Raw genomic sequence first — 14844 nt, forward strand, 5'->3', positions numbered from 1 at the left:
ATGGAAAGGAGGCGGGCACAGAGCGATAAAGTCGTGCTGGGGTAAAAGGGGTGCACGGGTGTAGGCACTGGGTCGGCGAGGGAAAGATTATAAGAGAAAGGATGTGGACCTGCGGCCTGGGAGAAAAAGAGAAAGGAAGAGGAGGAAGAAAGGAGAATAAAGAAAAGAAAAGCAGAATAAGAATGTTTCTTCGCCCTAAAACTAATAAAAAACTTAGAAAATAGAATTCAACCTAGAAAAAATTGCAAATAATTCTAAGGGCCCGTTTGGGACAGCGTTCGCGGCGCTTAAACGCGAAAAGCAGAAATAATCGCACCAAACGGTTCGCGTTTCCCGATCGCACCCAACGCAAAACGCAGAGGATTGAACTGCGCAGGGGAGAATCAGAGAAGCAACGTTTTGTCCGCGTTGGCGTATAAGCGAAGCGCGTCTGACGCTCGCTGTCCCAAACAGGGCCTAACTCTAGAACTCAAACGCAACCTCACAAAAATAAAAGATCACCGGCATGGGTGCAACAACACATGTTTAAGCCTATGGTGTGTTTCTTTGAAGCCCAAAAAGAATTATAGGATTACGCTAAACACTCTAAAGGTGAAATTTAGGGTGTTACACTGCCTGATTGGGAGGGTAGGCATAGAGCGAGCCAGTACCATGATAAGAAGCCTAACCTTCAGATATGTGTTTTCTAGTGGGTGATCGCATTTGCTCTTCAACTAGCAGCATGTCTGTCTCAAACGAAAACTTCTGTTGCAAATTTCGAAATTACCTAGGTGGGTGGGTGTAAAGATGTTTCGTGCAGGAGAAAACGATCTTTTGCATCAAGAACAGAAGCCATAAATGGTGCAGTATTAGAAATTTTTAATCACAGATATGGTCGTCAATTACATCACCATATCGGCGCCACCTGAAAACTATGTACATGCAGCGCAGAAAACCTATGCTGCTCCCTAACGTACACATGTAAACAAAGTGCCACTTACGTTAACCAAGGCGTGAACCTAAAATACCTGCAAAGCAAAGAGCCACATTCAGTACATACTCGTATACTACGCCTGAAAACATTTACTTTTTCTTTGAAGCCAAACGACACAACATACTATCAACAATGATACATTTAGTCTAATTGAGAAAAGGCACTCAAGTGAGCTTACCTTCAGTCTTGGAGTGTGTTGGTTGTATCATACTATTAACAAATATCCATAACATAATTTTCTACAGTTTTGGAATAATGGAAATCTGTTGATCTTTTAACCAAATGTCAACTCTTGGGAATTTCGATCACTATTACTGCGTGGGGCATATGGTCTTGGTACCTTCCATCTCAATAATTCCTGAAATGTCATGAGCAAGGGTCAGGTTATTGAAACAGTCGTAAAGTAAAAAAGGTACAATATCCTGGTATGGTTAAATTATAAACTTAAGTTGAGACTCACTAAAGATAAATTTACTTGAGAGCACGGAAAAAAACATTACTCTCAGATTAGACTAGACAACTAACAAACCCACGGTCATGCCATTTAAGTTGAAAGTTTACAAGATAATAGTACATATCATAACACATGTTAGAAAAAAATACATAGTTTTTATCATTATTTTGATAGGTTATATTAATTATTGGAGCTCAAAATTATATGAAAAATAACGATGAAAAAATTATAATTTTTTTTCATAAGTTTTGTGATGTCCACTACTACCTTGCAAAGTTTGAAATTAAAATTCAACATGTGTATGGAGAAACAAAAAAGACAAATTGTATTATGGGGTATAATGAACTAAATGACATAGTTTAGGAGGTAAACTAAACCAAGTTATAGTTTAGAGTGTTATTCAGACTTCAGCTATACTTGAAGGGAGTAAATTGAACTTTTTCCTTAATTTAAAAAGTCACAAGCCACTTCAATGTACCTTTACTGAATTTGGCCCGTAAGCTTTATAAGCTTTGTCGATTGCAGAGTAAATGATAGTTGCTTGATCTGAACCACGGTTACACTTGACCAAACGAACAACTTCCTTCGAGTTTGAAGGTCTAGCTTTCAAGTACAAAATAAGCTTTGAAGGCAAGGATCCTGGAGGGTCTTTTTTCCCATGGGTCATCTCCACCGTTACCAGATCATCCCATAACACATCCCAGATTACCGAGCAAGGATCCTTTGCAGGATTGAACTTACGCTGAGTCATCATTGGTAGCTGAAACCAAGAATGCAAGCATGTAATAAAATCAGAGGGGCAAGTGAAAAAAATGGCACATCAAGAGCAAAAATGGTCTTACCTGAAGCAGTAGTACTCTTCTGTGAGTAACTAAAAGAATCTTCCCCTTAGGAAGTACAAAATGATCCTCATAAGCATCAGTAGAAGCAAACTTTCCACGGATTTTAAAAATGTCAATTTGACCAAGGAATGTAGCACATTCAGCTAGATGCAAGATAGCCTTCATAAGACATAAGTTGCAAAATGTCACCAGATTAGAGAGGTTCTTTCATAGTTAATTAAGACTAGCCGAGAAAGAAAATTAATTACCTGACCAGTTGCTTTATGCTCATCATAAGGATAGAGCAAACTATCACCACCAATAGCTCGAGGGAGACGCCTACGCAGCAATTGCTCCTCAGCCATTATAGCTGATGATATTTTCATTTTTACCGCATTGGCACCTTCAGTAGTTTTTGATAAAAGATCAAGAACTCCACTAACTGGCTGTGCAGCTGCGCCAATTATTCCCTTTCCAACTCCTTGTACAAAACCCTCAACACCGGAAGATTTTGCACCCTCAATGGGCTTTGTCAATATGCCTGTGACACCTCTGAAGATGCCTTTTGCAAGAGCACCACCTCCATCTCTTATGACATCACCAAAGTCTTCCACACCTTTGCTATCCTGGAGAAAATAAAGGAATAACATGATAATTCTTCTTACATATCTTAAGTTTGGCAAGTTAAATACATTCATAAGCTTAGTCAAGAAAAAGGAAACAGAAACGCACCTGTCTCATTCGGCTCTGAATGAATTTCTTGTCCATAGACAGTGCTGCTATACCCTTGCTCATGTTACTCAAAGCGCTACTAGCATTACCGAGAATGTCAACACCGGAAAGTAGTTGAAGAGGTTGGCTAAGAAGATCCTTTTGAATGTTAGATATAGCTGAGTTCATAAGTGCACTTTGCCGCATGCACAATTCCTCTCGGTACCTTTGAGCTATACGCACCTGGATGTGAAAGAAAATACATCAGTGTATAAGGGGCAGACTAAGGGAGCAGTATCATGTGCAGATAAATCTTTTTTTTTGCAAGTACATGTGCAGATAAATCACATCTTTATACATATGGAAACTATTATACTTGTCAAGATGATGAGGATATAAAATATCAATAGCTGTCCTACCGGCATATGCTCCATGTTTCCCAATGCAGTCATCAAGGACGACCAGAACCCAAGAACTCCCCTTGGCCGTTGGCTAGGGGACATTGCCATTGACACTCTAAATCGAATCTCAGAGATGTTCAAAAGGCTGTAAGAAAAGGTTCAGTTTAGTTAATAGGTGGGCAAAAAAAAAAAAGGAACACCATGTGGTCAGCTACCTACCCAATTTTCAGTATAGGGTCCACTGAAACAGCTGAAGGTTGGCTGCTATATATCCTATCAAATTTGAGGTGTTGAATCATCTCGTGGAGGCGCCAAATGATTGGTTCATGTATGTTAACAAAAAACACACAACTCTCAGGAACCTACAAAGAGTAAAGAAAAATAATATAAAACGAAATAGCCAGGTGAATGATGCCACAAAACTGTGAAACTTATAAGATTTTTGGTGTCCTCCTTGAACATATTTAAATAAAATTTATATATATATTCTCAGAGGGTTTTCCCTTTTGTGTTCTAAAAAAGAAAGCTGATCATCACCTGCACACCAACATATGGATACACACAAAAATCTAGAGAATTATTGGTCTGCACTGTCATAGAGAACTTGAAAATGTATTCTGACTGATTCTCAAGCTTTTGAGGACAGAAAAGGACAGGCATAGGAACAAATGGCAATTGATTGTCTATTTGAATCCAGTGCATCCGCATTTTGAGCCTGCCATGAAAGGAGCATATTTGAGTACACAAATGGGAATTTCTAAGAAGTGAGAAAGGTACTCTAGCAAAGAACCAAGAGTATATTCTTGTTACCGATTTACTCCAGAGCCCATTCCAGATGAGTATGCAACTAATAGTTGCTGCACTGAGAGGTAAAGAACTTCCTCAGGCATATGGTCAATTACAGAAATGCCCAGCTCCATTAGTTCCAAAGTAACATGGAATTCACTATCCAGATCTGGGGATGACTGCCCATAGTCGACCTCTGATGGCTGAAAGATTGGTGATAATATCCTTTCAATTATCTGTCCCCGATTTCTACTATCTGGCAGCCAATCACTAATTTGAGTAACACGCAATTTCCCCTCCTTCAAAACAGTGACACGTAAAGCCTTCTTAAGAGCATTTGAATTCGTCAGTGGCTGGTGATCCATAACAACATCAATGTCATATGTCATGGAGGTCATAGGGTCAGTCCCATCAACCAATACTTCCAATAGATGCTTTCTGCTGAGATCTTCCCAGAAAAAGGAAGCTGATGAATTTGGAGGCAGACTACGCCATGAGTAATCGTCACCACCGACCTGCCGAAACCGTATAGGCAAGAACATGGAGCGATTCTCCACCCTGCTTACATAATTTTATTTTGCTTAATTAAGTGTAGGAAGTTTTGGTGTGAAGTTGACATGAATAAAGCAGGTACCTGTATGGGCTGGACCAGCAATCAAGCTGAAATACAACTTCATAGCGTGAACTTTTTGTTCCGCTTCTAACATTTACCCTCACAAAAGTTTGATCATTTCCTGTAATACTGTTCATGAGCACACACATAACTCCACTGGTATTTATGCTAAAAGGTGTACTCCATTTGTATCCCTCCAGCCGCAACTGCAAGCATCACAAAGATAAAAAACGGTGGAGTAATAACATTAACAAGGAAGCAAATAAGTGCCAGTTCAAATTAATAACCTTTAAAAGTTCACATCCAAATTCTGATCGCCATTGAAATACTTTTGGAGGTTCATATTGCTGTAAGGGCTCCTCAGTCTCATTATGGTACTCAGATAGAAAAATATTCCTCCCAATTCTATTGATAAGAAGTGCTTGTGGCAGAAAATTTACCACCTGCATTATTAGCTAATTATTTTCTGAAATGTCCAAAGAATATAGTGAATTATTCAAACAAACACTCCATAACAAACCTTCTCATGTAAACAATAGAATTATCAAAACACATGAAACAAGAATTAAAAAAAATGCAAATCTATAACAAAAATCAATTCATGTTTTGGATATTAAGTGGCCTAGCAGGCTATGCCAGCAGGACCAGAATGAACACTGAAACTATTCGCCTTGGTTTTACCTGACAAAACAATAGAACGCTTAAGTACGATATTGATCAGATAATATGTAACTGAGCACAAGGACCAAACCGCAGAGTTCCTATTGCGAATCTGTATCACCAACAAATTCATTCATAGGCAATGCAATAGATGAATGGGAGTCAACACTGCAATCAGTTCCCAAGGGATTGGCAGCATTTGTACATCTAAATTAACAAATGAGTTGAAATGCCTAGCAAAACAATCCTCGTTTCTAATCTCTACATATAGCAGAGTTTTTTTTTTTAAAAAAACATACTAATGGATCTACATCTGAAAAATCCATCAAACGATATGCAATTGGTGAAAAGAACGTTTAGTTGTGACTAAAAATGTATAGCCAATTAACATATTATAAACCACAAATATTCGACAAATCTGGGAATATAAAGACTCAAACCTTTGTTCTATCTGAAGCCATCTTCAATTGAGCGGAGAACCAGTAATATGAGCCATCAGAAGCATATGCTTTGATGTCAACATGCTCCTGGAGATGAATGACGTCATATATATATGAAATGATGCTTCAAGAAGATAAGCAATAGATGAAAGCATACATTACACAAGGTATACCTTGTTCTCAAGCTCAAAAAGAGACACTCCTATACTGTACTGTGTGCAACTACCAACAGCCACAGATATTGCAACTCGAGCTGGGCTGAAATTGTTATCCCTGGACTCAGAGCGCATACCAGCAGACCGGTTCAAGTAATCTTGTGGCGATAGCATCACATAGTTTGTGCCACAATCTTCAATAACTTCCAGTACTTGCATATTTCTCGACATTGTGCCTCTTCTGACAAGGGACTTTGAAGAATACTTAAGGGAAAATTTTGAAGATTTAGCCACTCTACTTAGCGATTCAGGTCTACTAAGTGAGTCTGCATCTGAGTTTTCTGTTGGTTCCCCTTCCACAATGCGATAAGATAGTGGAATTGAAGAATGGTTTTTTATCCAGTAAGGAACAAATAATCTCAGCGTCTTTGGTGCAGCATCACTTGCTCCTAGGTCATGCTCAACACTAACACGTAGTCTCCTAATATTCACCAAAATTAGTGAAATAAATAAAAGAATATAACAAAGAATGAAAGCAATGGCAGATGTATATGAAAAATGGGGTAGCAGAGTGGTTCGTATTCAGTGCTAGCAAGTAGCAACAATGACTGCGCTTGCTGCACAACCTAGGTAATCATTGTAAGATTTTTGCATACAAATCCTAGGAGAACACTGGTCATGCTACCGAAAATCTTATCATATAAATTCATTCATATTAGGGTGTATGTAATTTGATGAGGGTAAGCCAGTCATGGGCTAATCCCAGCACCAGGAACAAGGTGAGACAACACCATTCCTCATTTGTCTACTAGGCATAATGTGATGATTTTCCAAACCACCCATAACTGAATTTAATGCATCAACTATAAACAGCTCAAATTGGAATTGCATATAAGAAAACTTTAGATACATCAATTAAAAGCAATGTGTTTTCTATAAGATGTCACCACAGTGAGGCTGCTACATATGCTCTTTTTTTTTCTCGAACACGCAGGAGAGCTGCGTATCTTTGTATTAAGAGAGAAAGAAAGAGTGGTCCAATTACAAAATACATTCCACACCTTGGACTACAGTGTGGAAAGTTCAGTTCTAGAACAAGACTATTACAAAGCTACACACATTTTTAGGACCAGACCACAAACACCCCCACATATTAAGGCTGCACCATCCCCATCTCGAGGTAGAGAGCAGTAAAGGCTGCTACATATGCTCTGAAGAGAGGAGTTTGTATAGGACAATTGGGGAAGTGCCAAACCATGACCACATAGTCCAAAATGCGAATATTTGGATGATTGATATGAGAAGTTTGCGAGGTTTTGCTGCAGTCTAGCTGAAAACACTGATTCATTGTACATGCAATGTCCACAACCGACATATTGCATTTTTGTTGTGAAGAATGAAAGAAAATAAACACAAGTGCTAATACTATTCATCATACACAAGATTATGAGTTCAAGAAAAAGAAAAGAACACAGGAATGTCGCAAAAGGTTCCAAACCTTTGGCTTTGTTTCTGAACCATCCAGAAAGAAGAAACATGTTCCAAGGACAACAAATCCATTATCAATACAGCATCCTGAAAGAAAAAGTTAAACACAAAATTATTGTACTTCAGTTCTGTGAGAAAATGACAAGATAGACCACTGAATACCCTCATTAATAATGTTTGATCATTCGTCATATCAAAAAAAAATCTTGCAACTTTTTATAACTGAAGGTACTTTAACCGTGACTCTGTTCTTGTATATTTGCACTAAGTTTTTGAATAAGATGAATGATTAAATGTCGTGTCCAAATGCAACAGTATCAAACATTTTAACACAGAGGGAGTAACCCCTTCGGAGTTCGGTCCCATATGTAAGATTGGGGAATCACTTGTCCTGTAGATCCTCAAATGCATGTGGTACAGAATTCCAGGTACACTATAATGCCATGAACCATTAGTTTGACATCTAACATGTTCCGTAAAGAAAATAGATACAATACCTTTTCTAAAATCCAACCATTTTGGAGAAATAACGTGAGGTAAATAGGTTTCCGTATATCTGCTGAATAGATAAATACACTTCCACCTGATTGGACCATTCCATGCTTCCTTTCAACCATATTACCTTTAGTGGAAACTTCCCAAATAGCATATTCAGCTTCATACGGAAGCTTATTTTCAAGTCTAAGGATTGAATTGAAAGAAATTCTCCAATCAAAAACAGGCACATTCAAATCCGTATGAATGACAGAAGCATCGATTCCAACACTAAACCAGAAATTTCTTTCATTGCCAACAGGAGGATGACAATATGAAAGCACATCCTTTTTCTCAAGTTCAGCAAGCTTAAGAAAGGAATTCCCTGATGATGCCGTGGACTGGTATAAGGTGCTTGGCCTAGAAAGTGAAGACTGCTGCTGCTGCTGCTTAGGTACGCTCTCAGAACCTAGTGAACAAACCTGGCTCCAGCTGTAAGGTTCCTCTGATTTTTCAGAATATGGACGGACTTGCAAGCACAGATCCAGATCCCTAATCATCGCTGTCCAAGGCAATGCAGTAGATGAATGAGGACTGACAGTACCAAGTATTTTTCTAGGAATTTCCACACCCTGTTCTTGCAATTTTTGTCTCGAACGTACCCAACACCTTCTCCTCACAAAGTCATGTGGTGATTTAGAAGATTTCCAAGAGGATGACGGCCAATTCAAGTTTTGAAAATCAGCACTATATGCCCATCCATCATTATCTACAAAATTTGACTTTTCAATTTTCCATGGCGACGTCCATCTCCAACCTGATGGAAGATCAGGCTCAAAAAATACCTTCAAAATAGGTTTCATGAATTCTGTTAGGAGCTAATAGATTATTATGAATTAAGATCTTTTCACATTATATAAACCAAAAAGAGAACCATCATACTTATTTTCTTAATTATAGGAAAAAGTGATTCCATACATAAGCATGTCCCAAAAAATACCTTCGATGAGTACGAGCAGTTCCTTGTGCTCCATTGCTTTAAGTCATTTGCATAATCACTCGAGGGGTTAGGTCCCCAGCCCATAATTGGTCGGTACCACTGATTTTCAAATACTTCATCAATAGAACTGGTGGAACTCACTGATCTAGTATTCGGCACAGAGCAATTAAGCTTGTTTACCGGACATAAAGATACTTCAAGTTTAATGTCAGCATCATTAGCAATAACTGCAAGACCTCTCAAGGTTGCATGTTTCTTTCCATTCCTCATGCTGACCTCAAATGCAAAATGGTTATTGTTAAGCGATTTTGGAAGGACTGTCACTGGCAAAGCTGCAGTAAAGCTTTCCCATGGACCATCTGGGCTAAGTCCAATCCAGAAGTTACTGGCTGCATGGTTTATGCTGCCTTTCATGCTCTGGAAGTTCGAATGAGTAGGTCGTTCTACATAACAGCTTGAGAGGACTAAAACACCACAGTTTTTCCTGTCTTCATAATTAGGTACCTGACCCTACAAGTTGAGAATGTGCTTTTCATCTCAGTATGGGCTGAACAGAAGAGTCAATAACGCAACATGAATTTCATATGCTATCCAAACAGATGAGCAAAAACTAGAAAACACAAACTGTTACCTTCTTTGTAAGAGGACATGTTAGTACTCGTTTAACATCAGAAGCTTGCTGAAGGATCCTCATTGAAGGAGCTCGTTTCAACATTGTTGCTCCTCGTCCAATCGGAATTGACAAAGAACCAAGTACTTCGCCTTCCAAAACAAATAGAGAAGATGTTAACAAACCTTAAAGAGTCAAAACGTTTACCACAATTCTACTTTATTTATCAAGTGGAAACTTAAAACTATGAAATGCACAGCATGTTAGATCTTGTTAATTTTTTCCCTCGAACACCCAGGAGAGTCGTGAATTATTTGTATATAATAGATTAAGGTCACCAAGTACAAGATCCTGCCCACAATGAGATCACCCAGCAATTCCCAGTAAAAACTGGGAACCTTAGGCTAATATAATTTTAACTATACAAATAGCCTATAAATTTAAGTTCTGTCAGCAGAAACATCAGATATAAAGCATAAGTTCTAAACTGAGGATTATTAGTTTCCATGTTAATTTGACCAGTTTCCTTGTAGAAATATTTGATGTACCATATAAGTTAAACATTCAAATCTTGTTTACCAGGGCCTATGGCTGGGCTGAGGTGAAGAATTACTCCATTTGTTCCCTAATATTTTAGTCATTTCAACCTAGGTTTCAACCACCCTTGTCCCTTCCAATACCTTTAAGTACCCTGGCAGAGGTAATTACATAAGGCTCTCATGAATACTTATGTTCTGGTTGTGTGCAGTCACAGAAGCCGGATACATTTCCTTTTTCTAAAAATAATAAATGCTTATGGTTCGAGCCATACAGATAATATAAGATAAGGTACTACGTGATACTTATCCAGTCTTATCTTGGATCTCAAATCTCAAACCCCAAGTTTGTCTATGAGGAATTAACATAGTAGAAACATCACACAGTCTATAAGGTTTGATCTAGAATGGCTAATAAAGAAGAAATGGCAACAACAAACATCACAAATCTTATAATACCTATATAAAAGCACCAAAGTGGAATAAACATATCATTTTCAAATCCTAACAAAGAGCAAAATATACATGTTCCAATTGAAATTGCATAGGGATTGACAAGACTGTAATGTATCGTTTGGTTGGAGAGTGAAGTTGGATGGGATGAATCCATCCCTAGTTTTAGGGATGGGATGGTTCCAGCTTTGTGTTAGGTTGGAGGGATGGAATGGCTCCATTTTATGTTTAGTTGGAGGGACCGGGAAGGATGAGATAAAAGCTCAGTCAGACACTGCCATGGTGGGCTCCACCTGTCGGTCATGGAATCCAAGGAACAGCAGCTGCTCCAAGCCCCATTGATGTCTCCCACCTGCTCCAAATCCAAGCAACAGGCTGCTCCGTTCTCCGATCCGACATGTGACCATGGATTCCTTGCTGCTTCTGTACACTAAACATGACCAGTCACCATCAATCTCCTCCACCAGCAGCTCTCCTTCCTCCAATTGCCAGCAGCAGCTAGCTAGGGAGTAGCTTTCTTCCTGCCTCCCGGATCTTCCTTCTCTGAAGCAAACAGCACAGCCAGCACTACTGTCTCCCTTCCCTCTCTCAACCGAACCAATCAGTCTCCAAGCACAAGCCACCAGCACCGGGATAGCAGCAGAGAGAGCACTCTGTTTCTGCCCATGGATGTGGACCCAGGAAGCGAAGAGGAGACACAGATGCAGAGGGGATGCAAAAGGGCTGCAGCACTGGGTGAGCAGAAGACCTCGACCCTCCGGCTTTCCACCCACTCCTGCTCGTGGGTCGCCTCAGCCACGCCCACCCCTGCTTGCACCTCACTTAGTCGGAGGGGCACCTGAACACATGAGGATCATGGATCGGAGGAGCGAAGGGTGGAGAAGGGAGCTGACGCCTTGCAACTGGGATGAGCTCATCTGACTCTATTTCCGGGATGAGCTCATCCTGGAATATAATCCCCTCCAGGAGCAACTCTATCCCACCATCCCTCAACCAAACACCATAGGAACGGAGTTGCTCAATCCCCACCCCATCCATCCACTAACCAAACACAACCTAAATGATGGTAAATCCCACTGTAATTTGAGGATCCAATTCCCTCAAAATAAATTGAGTTATATCACTATAGGTGGGCCAATATTTTGAGTTACATCACTGATGGGTGTGTGTTGTCTGCCTATTTTGGCCTTTTTTTCCCTCTCTTAATGCAATGAAATGCAGCTCTCCTACATATCCGAGGAAAAAAGATTACTGATAGGTGGCCCTATAACATATGCCAGTGAGAATACAGGTGGCATGCGAGGGATAAAGACAGTGTACATTGGCATGTAATGAATTGCCATAAAGAAAAAAAATCAAGATAAGTGGTCAACAGATTTTAAGTTAGAGCTCCAGAAATTACCTTTCCCAGTTTTTGATGCAAGATTTGTTACCTCAATCTCTAAATTAGCTGAGGCCTGCAAAGTATAGCGTTAGAATTAATGCAGTGTCATCAACGTTCAAGAAGAAATAGATAGGGGAATACATCTGAAATTAGGTACACTATGTTGTAAAAGAAAATGGAAAAAAACAAAATCTTGGCACACTAAATCCCATCTGTATCAATAATGACATATACTTACAGTTCGGTGAAAAAATAAAAATGGCATCAGTTATTCATTTATTATTGTTGAGTTGCATGCACCAACCAATTCAACCCAAAAGTTTAAGCTAATAGGGAGAGGTGGGCAGTTCAACGCTCCTCAGTGTAGGCTCCGCTAGGCCTCAAACGTGAAATAGGAGTCAGCTGCAATTATTTTATTTAATCACCCCCGGTAGGATTCAAACTCGAGACCTCTGGCCCTAATACCATATTGAGTTGCATGCACCAACTAATTCAACCCAAAAGCTTAAGCTGACAGGGAGAGGTGGGCAGTTCACTTATACTTCAACAATTATAAAGCTTATCACTGTATTACGTAACATGCTGCGAAAGAAATAAAAATGCCAACTGCACTAAAACATTGAAAGGACAAGAAAAGACCAGATTGACAGTAACCTGTTCTGGAACTTCAAATATAAAATGCTCATTCCACTTAGCATAATGAGTCCCTAACTCACTAGTTCTCACAGGTTTTACACATCTTGTCCTGGCACTCTGTGGGAATACTTTGTGCTGATCAGAAGCATTACTTCCAATAAGTAAGCGTAAAGCACAGAAATAGCTATGACCATTGCCATCATCTATGATAGGCAAGCCCTGACATGGAGAAAAAATAAAACTGTAAGCTTCATAAAAAAAGTGTGGAGTGCAGGATGCACGAAGTTCAAATACTACCTTGGACTCAAAGATCTGTATGACAACATAATATCTTGATTCTGTAGAATTGGATAATACATTTAGTTTATCAGAAAACCTGGGAGGCGGCATCAACAGTGAAACTTTATTCTCATGCTGTAAGAGCTCAATAATGTTTTCAGCATCTTCCAATTTCTTAAGATAAACATCACATCCTAATTTGTTCTCGAAAACTACTCTCTGGTAATCCTCTTCATTCAATGCAGAGCAGGAAGAATCTTCAGCTTTTTTCATATTTCCGACAGTGTCCTGTAAAGTGGATATGCACATAATCAATCCCTAAAATATACGCATATCAGGAAGGATCTAATAGTAGAAAGTTTAAGGTCATACTCCATTTTTCATTGATGAATCTTTTTCTAGATCAATCTGTCTTCTCCATGAAACTAAAGTTTCTATAAGAAGCTCAAGATTTGCAGAGCTCAGATTGGCATTTAGAGGACTTGTTGCGGCAACACGAATCCTCTTACCAACTTTTGAAGGAGGGTGCTCGCTGGTATCATATGTTTCAAACCTTCAATGATGGTAGAATAATGTTAAGGTCCCTGCTCATAATTCTAGAAGAGAACAGTACATATTGTCAAAATAGATGCAAAATAACTAAGCAGGTCTCACTTGAATATCCCATCAAATGGCTCAATTAAGGGTTCCCATGCCTCCAAGTGTCTATTGAATGTGGATGCAGCAATAGAACAGATCAATACAGCGTTCATTGTTTCAAATCTTCCATGTGTTGCAAGATTTATATTTGCGATTGTAGTGTCAAAAAGTGGCGTGACCTAAAAATTTGAAATATTAGCTGACCTGTAGATACTAAATAGAAACATTTTTAAGAATATTAAACTTTTGAATTCCTAATAGAGGGTCATAGTTTAGCAGGCATACACACCATTCCACAAGAGCTGTCAAGGATGCTGACTGACAAACATCCCAGCTTCAACTCTGCAGTAATATTTTCACGTGCCTTGGGCTTCGCATGGTCAGCAATATGGTATGCCAGTCGGGCTGATGGTTTTTTCACATCAGGCCTTGCAAGGAAAGTACAACCCTATAAACCAAAAGAACATGAGTCAATGGCATGAGCTGAGATAGTATCTACAAGAAATACGGGTAAGCATGAAGGATTACCTGATTTTCAATTTTCCAAATGCTCCAGCAGTTAGGACCCTTCGAGCTAGAAGACCTGGTGATAGGATCCTCTGCAATATTCGCTTGGCTAACTAAACTCGATTTAGGGCAGCAAATGGAGTCCTTGCTTGGCATTTCATCTGTTTTTGTCACAATACATCCTAGGGAAGCATATCCAGGAGGTGGCACTGGATACCAGAAGAATATTTCATCCAGGCCTTTTCTATCAATTTGTGCCACTCTAGTAAACTGTACAGGCCTCTCAGAAACAACTGTGTCACATTTAAACAGAATGCCAAGAGTAGGCGGTTCAAACCTGAAAGATGCAGGGGCATGTCAATAACTATCACAAATAATAGTATTTAGCATTTGTAAATGTATAAATAAACCATTACCCTTCAGTTACACAGTCACCAACAGAAGCAAAGCCAAAACGAGGTAATGGCCTCCATATAGAAAATGGCTTCTTTGTATCACTGCCTTTATCCCACCATATTCTTTCAAAGTGTGGAGTAGACAAACAATAGTTACTTGGTCTTGACACAGTGCGAAGCACATCCCATCCAGACGTACCCTTGCGGTGGTGAGTTAATTGATCAGAAGACTGGTCATTTTCAACAGGTGAATCTGCATTTAGATCTTTAACAATATAGCAATTTGGATTCCGAAGAAGAACATGGTGCAAATCAAGGGCTTCTGTTCTAGTGGGTTGTTCTGTAGAAGCATGTGAGTAGAACGAAGCAATCACATTATCCACACGCCAAATGCTAAATCCAGAGATTATTCTGCTAAAGAAATTAAAA

The 14844-nt window shown here is 39.3% G+C and overlaps 1 protein-coding gene across 6 annotated transcripts in view; it reads right to left on the minus strand.

Annotated features, from left to right (window-relative positions):
• Window positions 1-794: 794 nt before the first annotated feature.
• LOC120655707 overlaps window positions 795-14844 on the minus strand; it is an 84376-nt gene continuing 70326 nt past the window's right edge. For 4 of the 6 annotated variants that reach the window (XM_039933668.1, XM_039933670.1, XM_039933671.1 and 1 more), the window contains 26 exons: window positions 14437-14829; window positions 14042-14357; window positions 13803-13961; window positions 13529-13692; window positions 13247-13427; window positions 12893-13162; window positions 12614-12814; window positions 11978-12032; window positions 9608-9738; window positions 8977-9486; window positions 8000-8821; window positions 7513-7589; window positions 6033-6495; window positions 5860-5946; window positions 5047-5202; window positions 4781-4965; window positions 4171-4704; window positions 3898-4075; window positions 3580-3722; window positions 3379-3505; window positions 2981-3202; window positions 2518-2874; window positions 2270-2428; window positions 1906-2187; window positions 1152-1331; window positions 795-1007 (listed from right to left, as the gene is read on the minus strand). In XM_039933668.1, coding sequence (XP_039789602.1) covers window positions 1248-1331; window positions 1906-2187; window positions 2270-2428; window positions 2518-2874; window positions 2981-3202; window positions 3379-3505; window positions 3580-3722; window positions 3898-4075; window positions 4171-4704; window positions 4781-4965; window positions 5047-5202; window positions 5860-5946; window positions 6033-6495; window positions 7513-7589; window positions 8000-8821; window positions 8977-9486; window positions 9608-9738; window positions 11978-12032; window positions 12614-12814; window positions 12893-13162; window positions 13247-13427; window positions 13529-13692; window positions 13803-13961; window positions 14042-14357; window positions 14437-14829 — 6256 coding nt within the window. In that variant the 3' untranslated portion in view covers window positions 795-1007; window positions 1152-1247. The remainder of the gene's footprint in view (window positions 1008-1151; window positions 1332-1905; window positions 2188-2269; window positions 2429-2517; window positions 2875-2980; window positions 3203-3378; window positions 3506-3579; window positions 3723-3897; window positions 4076-4170; window positions 4705-4780; window positions 4966-5046; window positions 5203-5859; window positions 5947-6032; window positions 6496-7512; window positions 7590-7999; window positions 8822-8976; window positions 9487-9607; window positions 9739-11977; window positions 12033-12613; window positions 12815-12892; window positions 13163-13246; window positions 13428-13528; window positions 13693-13802; window positions 13962-14041; window positions 14358-14436; window positions 14830-14844) is intronic. The other 2 variants (XM_039933667.1, XM_039933669.1) reach the window with 1 other exon arrangement.

This window comes from Panicum virgatum, chromosome 1N (assembly GCF_016808335.1).
Source record: "Panicum virgatum strain AP13 chromosome 1N, P.virgatum_v5, whole genome shotgun sequence".
In the NCBI taxonomy this organism is placed as follows: Eukaryota; Viridiplantae; Streptophyta; class Magnoliopsida; order Poales; family Poaceae; genus Panicum; species Panicum virgatum.